The following is a 10,331-nucleotide window of genomic DNA, read 5'->3' as shown; positions in this document are numbered from 1 at the left end:
CATTCCCCTTGCTGCAAGGACTACTTAGCTCGCTCTCTCCATAGCAACATTGTCAAGTGGAGAGGGGCTCAGAGTCCTAGCTGGAGGGTTATGGGGATCTGGATACTTAAATTCCTAACCTGGAAGGGGACTGTGGGCTTCCGGTATGTGTGTGTGTGTGTGGGGGGGGAGTCTGGAATGGCTGAGTTTTCCAAGGGGACAGATCTGCGGGTTACAGGGTCCCCCATGTGCCAGAGCCGTGGGTCTTCGGTGTGAAACTGTAAGGTGGGACTCCTGGATCCCCAGGCCTTCAGGGCTTGGCACGGTGCCCGGGAGGGGCCAGTCCTGGGGCTTTGGAGGTGTGAGGTGCACGTGGGGTGGGGCAGGCCGACCAGGGAAGGGATTGGGAGAGCTGAGAAGTGGAGACCTGCGGCTGGAGGTGTCAGAAGGCAGAGAACAGATTGGAAGTGAAGGTTCCCAGGTGGTGGGGGCATCCCAGCTGAACCCCCGGAGAGTTCAGAGTCTAGGGACGAGATTTAAGGGAAGCAACTACAAATCAGTGTTTGGAGGGACACATCTTAAGTAAATTGTGGGGGTCTAGCATGGAGGAGTTATTTGGGGCACAGTCTGAAGATCGGGGGACATCGTTTCATACATTGAGGAACAGCCTAGAGATGATCGGCATTTGGGGGCATATTTTGAAAGAGTCGACATGTGGGAGACTGGAGATGGAAATACTGCCTGAGGGTCTCCCCAGCCTTGACATTGGCTGACCTACCGCCTCCCCTAGGTGAGAACAATGGGTCGAGAAACATTTGCATTCACTCAGCAACTGCGAACCGTGAGGTCTCCCAAATTGCTTCTTGCCCTTCATGTCCTACTGCTCGGGTGATGTTGACATCCCCAGGCTGGCTCCCTGTCTGGAAGGAAATCGAAAGGTATCATCCTGGGTTCCTTTCGGTTCTCACAGATCAGCTAGTCCAACTGCTCCCCCATTTTACAGATGGAAAGCCTGAACTCCTGGAGTGTTGGGGGGTGTTTGAGGTCCTGGGCAGAGACTGGGACTAGAACTAGAACTAGGCTTCTGGCTTCACACGGCCTCCCTCCTGCTCTCTGTCACACCCTTCTCCGGAGACAATAAGGAAATGAAAGAGGAGAAATTTCAGCCTCCTGGGATGGGGGTGCAGGTCCCCTGAGGGCTTTCCCCCCAATCTCAGCCCCGCCCTGGCAGGGAGATCCGGCTCAGGGCTCAGACCCGGACACTGGGGGTTCATCCCAGCCCCGGGGCGTGGGAAAGCCTAGGGTGGATTAGGGCAGCTGGAGTGCTAGAGGTCAGACCTCAAGGAGGACTTCCGGGTGGGTGGGTAACCAGAAAAGGGGGGCTCTGGGATCCCAGTCCGTCTTCCTGTGATACGAGAGAGTCTGCCTGAGTTGGAAAAGTGGGGGGGAGGTTGCAGAGGGATTTAGGAATTCTCTGTAGATCCGCCCCCCCCTCCCAAATCCATCACCTTCTCCCTCCATCTTCCCTTAATCTGGGGAGGGGGCAGAACCAGCCAACCAGGGAGGAGACCGGTGCATGGGGGAGGGGACTGGCTGGGATTCCCATTTCCATGTGAGACTTTTGGGGAGAGGGTGATACTGAGGAAAGGAGGCAGATAGATACAAAGGTGTACTGAAGGGGAGAGGTGTGGGGTAGAGAGAGAGACAGGGAGAGGTAAAGGGAGAGAGCGTGGGGAGGAGAGGCAGAATGGGAAAGGGAAAGACAAGAGGAGAACAGATAAACATGGGTCCTGAGAGATGCACAGATACACAGAGCCGACAGGGAGATTCCCAGGCACCTCGGAGGAAATTGCTACCTGGACAGATACGTGAAAGAGCAGAGAGTTTCTGGACTGGATCATAAACCTGGCTTGGTTGCCACCTGTCCCTGACTTCCAGAGAAACCCGGGCAATTTCCTTTTCTGTCTGGACCTCGAGATTTGCAGACACAGTGATAGGGGATGAGATGGGACCCACCGCCTCATAGCAAAGGCGGCTCCAGCCAGGGCTAGAGCAGCACCCACAGTGCGATGAGACCCCGGTGGGGGCAGGGAGCAGTGTAACCTGGCAGATGGAGGATTGAAGGAGAGAGAATGGAAGACAGTGGATGAAAGGAGTAAATACACAGAAAGAGAAATCACCATCCACCATGCTTCCTATTTTCTGAATTTTGTTCACTTCCTGCTGGATGTCAGCTCCACACGGGCAGGCGTTTCAGTCTGTCCTGATCACTGTCTTTATAGCGTGATCAGGACACCATTCTGGAACCAGGCCGCCTGGATTCAGAATCCCAATTCTGCCCCTTCCTTGCTGTGTGACCCCAACTCTCTGGGACTCAGCTTGCTCAGCCGTAAAATGGCCATCATAATAGCGCCCCCCCCCCACACCACACCCCATAGTGCGGTCGTAGAGGTGAAAAGGGACCTCTCTGTGCCTGGCGCAGAGTAGGTGGCCAATGAATCCCTGTCGAAATGATGGAAGAGTCTATGGAGGGTTGCTTAGAGACACAGCGATGTCCACCGCATTTCATGGATGCGTATTTTTTTCTGCATTTGAACATTTATGAAAGTGGAACGGCTCTTACAGCCGATGGTGTCAGGGATTATAACTGACAGTGTTTCTCTCCATTCTCACCGATGTTTAATACTGCAGCTTACGAATAGTGATGTCTTCTATTTGATGATCTATAATAAATAGATGATATGAGGTTGAAACATGTGATTTCTGATTGGCAAACATTTTTGACCTATCGAAAACTGTCATTTTATAGCCTAAACGATGGTGCGAGAGTACACACGTAGATTAGGTCTCAATCAGCAGTTCTCAATTGGGGGGATGTTGGGACCTCTTTACACTCTTAAAAATGATTGAGGCTCCCAAGTTTTCCTTGATGTGGGTTATGTCTCTCAGTAGTTACCACATGAGAAAGAAAAACTGCGAAAAAAATTTAAATATGTTAATTAGTTTTAAAGTAGCAATAATTTGTTAGTAATAATGTATTTTTCTTAAAATAACTTTATTTCGCAACATTTAGTTAGAGGAGAGGCACCGTCACATTTTTTGCAAATCTTCCGGTTCCATAGAAGACAGCTGGATTCTTGTAGATGCTTCTACATTCAGTTGTCACATATCATGCAGCCTCTGGAAATCTCCACTGTACACTCAAGAGAGAAAGTGAGAAAGGCTAGTCATATCTTGGCATCATATGAAAATAGTTTTGACCTTGTGGACACCCTAAAAGGGTTTTGGAGACACCCCAGGATGTCCCGGGCTATACTTAAGCATGAGCTCCAATGTGTGGGAGCACAGGGGGTGAGAACGGGGTCAGGGAGCGGGGTACACGAGGAGGCGGAAGAGAGAAAGACTTCAAGATGGCCCTCTACAGAGGAAGGTAAAGATGGAAGGGACTCATAGTGCAGGCAAGACAGACCGGTGGACACACAGAGGGTCCAGCCACCCCGTGCTGGCCATCGAGTGGGGACCCACTGACCCCTTCCCCGTCTCTCTTTCTCTCCATGCAGGTTTACGCTCCAGTGACGCCGGTGCCCACCATGGCCCCCCTCAACTCCTACATGACCCTGAACCCTCTGAGCTCTCCCTACTCCCCCGGGGGTCTCCCTGCCTCCCCACTGCCCTCAGGACCCCTGGCGCCCCCAGCCCCCACAGCGCCCCTGGGCCCCACCTTCCCAGGCCTGGGCGCCAGCGGCGGTGGAGGCAGCGGCTCAGGGTATGGGGGCCCAGGCCCCGGGCTGGCGCATGGGAAGGAGATGCCCAAAGGGTACCGGCGGTCCCTGGCGCACGCCAAGCCCCCATACTCCTACATCTCGCTCATCACCATGGCCATCCAGCAGGCGCCGGGCAAGATGCTGACGCTGAGCGAGATCTACCAGTGGATCATGGACCTCTTCCCCTACTACCGGGAGAACCAGCAGCGCTGGCAGAACTCCATTCGCCACTCGCTGTCCTTCAACGACTGCTTTGTCAAGGTGGCGCGCTCCCCGGACAAGCCCGGCAAGGGCTCCTACTGGGCCCTGCACCCCAGCTCCGGGAACATGTTTGAGAACGGCTGCTACCTGCGCCGCCAGAAGCGCTTCAAGCTGGAGGAGAAGGTGAAGAAAGGGGCCGGCGGGAGCTCCGCCACCAGGACCAGTGCGGGGTCTGCCGCCTCGACCGCCACCCCCGCGGCCACCGTCACCTCTCCGCCCCAGCCCCAGCCTCCGCCCCCCGAGCCCGAGGCCCAGGGTGGGGAAGACGTGGGGGCGCTAGACTGTGGCTCGCCCCCTTCCTCCACACCCTATTTCGCTGGCCTGGAGCTCCCCGGGGAGCTGAAGCTCGATGCCCCCTACAACTTCAACCACCCCTTTTCCATCAACAACCTGATGTCGGAACAGACACCAGCGCCTCCCAAACTGGACGTGGGGTTTGGGGGCTACGGGGCAGAGGGTGGGGAGCCTGGGGTCTACTACCAGGGCCTCTATTCCCGCTCTCTGCTCAACGCGTCCTAGCAGGGGGGTGGGACCGTGGCGGGTGGGGCACGGCTGGAGTTGGCACCGTCAGGCTCTTGGGGCCTGCTTCTCCTGGTCACTTTGCTTGTCCCCTCCAGTTAACGTCTTGGTTGGTCTATTACTTAACTGCGGCGACTGTCGCTTGTGTGGGCATCGTGTCGATCTATTGGGTACTGTGGTAACTGCCGTTGACATCTCGGTGGACCCACTGGGAACTGCGAAGACCACCATGTCGATTGATACTATTGGTTGATCCTTTGGGTGCTCTGATGGCCGCCATTGGGGATGACATCTGGCTGGTCCCCTGGGTACCGTGATGGACATCCTCTTGGCTGACGCTTTGGGTGTGATGGTGATACCGTTTCAATTGCATCTTCTTTGGCTTCTTGGGTGCTGTGATCACTTCTTTTTGGTGGACATCTTGGCATAGTAGGTGCTGAGCTGGCCACCGTCCCACGTAACATCCTTTTTTTGCCCATTGGGTGCTATGACGGCCGCCATCTTGGCCGGCTGGCATAACCAGTGACAGCACCATGACAGCCGCCACAGCCCCTGTGCTGGCCATGTTGTCTCTTCGGTGTGAGTTGAGTGAGGGATGGAGATGAGAACATTTTGGGTTTTCTCCGGAGCCCGTTTCCCACTCCGGTCCAGGAGAAACTGGACAGCACTGTCGGGGCGTGGGGAGTTTCTGCCGAGGTCTGGTTCTCGCCTGGGAAGTGGGGTGCTAGCTGTGTTGGGACATTAAAGGCATCGTTTCTGCCTCTTACGGATGTCTCTTCCTTGGTGGGTGGGCCTTATGGAACTCGAACACACGAATTGTTCCCCTCCCCTGTCCCCTCTCCTTCCTGTCCCCGAGAGCTGGCTGCCTCTGGGGGAGGGGCCAGGGGAGGCATTGACCTGACCTTTGGCTCTTTGCTGTCCCTGACCCCAAGGACAGTTTGCTCACAGATAGCAGCCCCCGCAGCAGTAGAGCCAGGGCAACAGGGGGAGGTGGCTGTGCAGTGACCAAGGCCAGCTCCCCACCCCCAGCCCCCAGACACACACCTCCAGCTCTGAGGCTCGGGGAGCCCAGGGGCTGCTCGGTTTTTGGTTAAGCTGGGGAGGAGGAGAGGGACAAACAAGGTGTTACCCGAAGGAGACTGTGTCGTGCGTGCGTGCGTGCGTGCGTGCATGCGCGTGCGTGTACACGTACCCACGTGCCTCTGGGTCACAGGAAATCAGTATGCCCACTGAGGTCCCAGAGGGTGCTGCCTTTTGTCCCTATGCTTTGATCGTGTGGGTTTGTCTGCACCTACTCTGAGTGTGTGCTTATTGTGGGCGCCTCAGGATGTCAGACTCGTGTGTGTGCCTTTGCGTGTATGGGGTTCTCTTACATGCCTGAGCCCCTCTGGGTGGGTCTCACGCTGTTCAGTGCGTGTCTCCACACGTCAGTTCGTCTGCACACCCATTGTCTCAGCGAGTCTGAGTGTGACTACGTCGGTGTTGTGGGCGTGCTTGTCGTTGCGTGTTTCCCGTGTATCTCTGTGTTAGCATCTGTCCATGTTGGAAAGAAAGTCTGCCTGTGTTCATGTATGATGCCTGTCTTTGCTGCGTGCCTGTCACCGTCGTATGGAGGGTCCGCTGGTCCTGGTGTGTGTCTGTCACTTTTGTAGGCAGATGTGTGGGAAGGAACTGGGTCCTCTTTGGACTGTTGGGGGCCTCTGGGCTTGGGGCTTGGGTGTCTCTGTTCCTCCATGTTTCTTTCTAGGCTGTGAGTCTAATGACTGTCGCTGAGATGTTTGGAGGACGTGGCTGTCTTGGAAACGCCATTGTATCCTTCCTGCCCCTCATTTCACGGAGTGGAAAGCGAGGCCCAGATGGGAAGGGACTGGGCCAAGTTCACCCCTCCAGGCTGGGGCAGGCGGGTGGGTCCGAAATGGTCTTTTCCTCGTTTCGCATTTGTCTTTCTTGGTTGCTGGGTCTCCATCACTCACTCATTCTGTTTAGTCATTGGAGGTGAAAGGCTGTGTTTATCCACGTGTGTGTGTGCGTGTGCGTTTGCGTGTGCGTGCGATGTCTCCCCGTTTTCTGTCCACCTTTCTCTTCGTCTCTTAGCGTCATCTCTGTCACTCCGTCCCTAGCCCTGTCTTCATGCCTTTATCCGTCTCTGTCCCTTGGTTTTTTTAACATGTTCATTCATTCCTTACATTTGTCGCTCCTATGGTCTGCCCTGCTCCCTCACATTCTCTCCTTCTTCCTCTGAGCCTCTGTCTCTGTCCCTTTTTCTCTAGGGGGCCCCGGCGCTTCCTCTCTTGGGGTCCACCTCCTCCCACTCCTTCTTAGGATCTCTGGCCTCTCTCTCTCCTCCTCGGCTCTCCCTCTCCCAGCTCCCTGAGTTTCCGCCTCTACCTGCCACCTCGCTCAGGCTGGGCCCTCTATTTCTGTCACTGTGCCCGCCCTGCCGGCTGCGTGTCACCCCCGCCCCCTGCCGTGCTGGCTCCCTGTCAGCCGTCCCACCAGCCTCGCTGTCCTGGGCAGGCTGGGGAATTCCTCCTGGTTCCTGGAAAAAACAACTGGGGCCGAGAGAAAGGCCCTCAGTCTCCCCGGGCGCCCGCCCCCCTCCCTCGGGCCTGGGGGTCTCTCCCGGAGTCGGCCGGCCCAAGGCAGGAAGCCCTGCGGTTTCTGGCTTCTCCCAGGCGGCCTCCGGATCTGGCCCCCACCCCCCCGGCCAACAGCCCAAATATTATTCCGCAGGAGGAGTCGGTGGCAGCGGGAGGAGGCCCAGGCTGAAAGAGGCTTTCAGGGCGGCCAGGCCTGGGGCTTCCTGTCCCCAGGCTCGGGCCTCAGGCCGCCCCAGTGGGGACCTCAGGTGGCCGGAGGGGCGGGTGTTGTCGTAGGGTCCTGGGGGAGGGTGGGGCCATCCGTCAGGGTGTCTGGTGGCCACCATCTCGGCTGGCGTGGGCAGGTGTGACCCCCACCCCAGGGACAGCCGGCCGATGTCCAGTGTGGAAAAGTACCACGGTCAGACGTGGGACGCGTGGACAGACAGGAGGACGCCAGGAATCAGGGATGGAGGGATAGCCATGGGGATACAGAAGCCTGGGCTGGGAACAGATGGACCTGAACACAGTTTGTGGACCTGAGGTGACATGGTCCAAGGGAGGGGTCCATGGGTGGGGAAACAGAGGGCCAGGGCAGGGTCCCTTCGGTGGGCAGAGGGCCTTCTGCATCAGAAGGCAGGAGATGATGATGATGATGACGATGATGAAAATAATAGCTACTAGGGCTTAGCCTATGTCCTGCCACGTGTGAAAACCTTACAGAATTGACTGACAGAATCCTCTCCGCCCCCCCCCTTTTTATTATAGGCGACACAGAGGCATGAAGAGGTGAATGATTTGCCCTAGACCACCCAGATGGCAGTGAGTTTGGGAGCTAGGACTTGAGCTCAGGCGGTCTGGCCCAAGTCAGCGCCCTTGAGGGCTGAGCCGTTCTGGAGCCTGGGAGGGTCAATAGCAGCACGGCAGGGCCCTGGGGTCCCCAGCCTTCTCACAACCCACTCCAGCCACAACCTGCTATGGGGGGTGGCACTCCAGAAGCCACCAGTCTGGGCAGTTTAAGAGTGCATATGTGCGTGTCCGCGTCAGTATGTCACCGGGTATCATACATGCATTCTCATGTCGGTGTGTAAGTGTCATGGTGTCTGCGGGCTTAGGTGTTCACTCTGCGATGCGTCTCTGGTTACTTGTGCGCTCACGCCTGTATGTCTCTGTGTCACTGTCTGTCGCCGGGTTTCTGTAGGTGTTGCTGTGTTTGTGACACTGTATATGCATGTGTGTTACTGTTCTGTCATTGTCTTCTGTGTGTCTGCCACTGTGTCCTCTGTCACTGTTTGTATTTTGTTGCGGTGTCTCTGTGCCTAAGAATATGTTTGCCCATCATTGTGTCCTGCTGTCTGTTACTCTGTGTGCCTGTCACTGTGTCTGTTACAGTGTGTCTTTGTCACTGGGTTCTTTGAGTCTGTTTATGTCTCTGACACTCTGGGTCTGCCTATATCTGTCTCTGTGTGTCACTGTGTCTGTCCTCCTATGTGTCACCATCTACCCAGGTGTCACCGTGTTACTCACCACCCAGGCCACAGGTGGGCGTGTCGGGCCCACTGGTGCCAGAGCTGGGGCCCAGCCCATCCCACCCTCTCCTGCCATGGGCCAGGCTGGGCGCCTGTTTGCGGTGCCTGCCCCAGGTAAACACCAAGATCCGGAACCCAAGGGCCACCTCCCTCACCTCCGCCCTTGTCCCTCAGCCTGCCCCGGACTGGTCTGCACCAGAGCCCACGGGCAGTGCCCCCAAACTGGAGATGTGCCCAGACCCTCCCCCCAGCCTCCTCAAGTCCCAGCCTTGGTCCGGCCCTGTCTGTCTGTCTGTCTGTCTGTCTGTCTGGCTGTCTGCTTCTCTGTGTGCGTGTGCCTCTCTGGGCGTCTGCTGGTCTTTCTGTTTCTTTCTGTCCCTACCTCTCGCCACAGTTTCTCTGTGGCTTCGCCCTTTTCTAGAATGACCCTTGTCATCATTCTGTCGCTGTCCCTCTACCTCTAACTTTTTGTCTTTTCTCAGTGAAGTTTGATTTCTCTGTTTTTCTGATCTGTCTCCACTTGAGTCAGCCTACTCTCTGCCAGTTTCTAACTCTGGGACTCTCTTTCTCTCTCTCTCTCTCTCTCTCTCTCTCTCTCACACACACACTCTCTCTCTCTCTCTCTCTCACACACACACACACACACACACACACACACACACGCACTTTGTAAGTTTCTCTTTCTTCTGTCACTGTGTCCCTCTCAGTCATGGTCACTATCTTTATGTGTCTCTAAGCCCCCAGCCCCCACAGGAGCAGACCTCTGCCATGTCCAGGCCCTTAGAGAAGTATATGGCCCCCAGCCTCCCGCCCCCAGCCCGCTGGTATATATATAAAGGTATATGTACATATTATTTATTTCTGTACCCGGGGGCAGGAGGGCAGACACTGGGGCCTTTGTGTAGCCGCTGCCCGCTGCCTGCCCGCCCGCCACTCCTCTCCCTTCGTCCCTGCCGCCTGCCCGCCTCCACTCCCCCCGCACAGAAAGGTTCCTGTGGGGCCTGCCAGCTTCCTCTGCCTGAGGTGTGAGTGGGCATGCCACGGGCGAGGCGGGCAGGGGGGCCTGGGGGATTTTTCCAGCTCCAGAGAAGCTTTCCGGGTGGGGAGGGCTCCAAAAGGAATGGGCTACTGTCTGTCTGCGTCTGCTGTCCCTGGGTGTCCCCGGGTCCTACCTGGCTTGTCCCTGGGAGGCTATCCATCCATCTAATGTCATTCTGACTCTTTCTCTTTTGGTCTGGGTCTTATTCACTTGTGCGCAGACCGTCATTGGGCATGTGTGCGAGGTCGTCTGTTGAGCCCAGGACACGTAGTTAATGAGATGCAGCCCATCCCAGCCGATTCTCTGCCATGTCTATCTCATTTGCTTTACTCGCTTCTTGAAACCCTTTACCTGTCCCCATGAAAACAAAATCCAAGGTCCTTACCATGGCCTATGGGGCCCCTGATGCTCCCTTCCTATCCCTCTCCCCTCATTTTTATGACTCACCCTTGCCGTTGCCGCACTGGCCACCTGGCTGCTTCTGGAACAAACCAAGCAGGCTCCCGCCTCAGGGCCTTTGCACGTGCGGGTCCCCCCAGATTTCCCCTAACTCGTTCCCTCGCCTCCTCCCGCTCTCAGTGCCTTCTCCTCAGTGAGCCTTTTCCTTGCCCGCCTCTTTAAAACACCAGCCTCCACCATTCTCTATCTCCTTCCCTTCCTT

At 56.4% G+C, this 10,331-nt stretch overlaps 1 protein-coding gene across 1 annotated transcript in view; it reads left to right on the top strand.

The window, feature by feature from the left end:
• FOXA3 (forkhead box A3) overlaps positions 1-4,933 on the top strand; it is a 6,350-nt gene extending 1,417 nt beyond the window's left edge. The window contains exon 2 of the mRNA XM_011367917.2: positions 3,540-4,933. Coding sequence (XP_011366219.1) covers positions 3,540-4,523 — 984 coding nt within the window. The 3' untranslated portion in view covers positions 4,524-4,933. The remainder of the gene's footprint in view (positions 1-3,539) is intronic.
• Positions 4,934-10,331: the final 5,398 nt, after the last annotated feature.

The sequence above is a fragment of the Pteropus vampyrus genome, unplaced genomic scaffold (genome assembly GCF_000151845.1).
Source record: "Pteropus vampyrus isolate Shadow unplaced genomic scaffold, Pvam_2.0 Scaffold138, whole genome shotgun sequence".
NCBI lineage: Eukaryota > Metazoa > Chordata > Mammalia > Chiroptera > Pteropodidae > Pteropus > Pteropus vampyrus.
The sequence above is the reverse complement of the archived record's forward strand: the minus strand, read 5'-3'. Positions and strand labels throughout refer to the sequence as shown.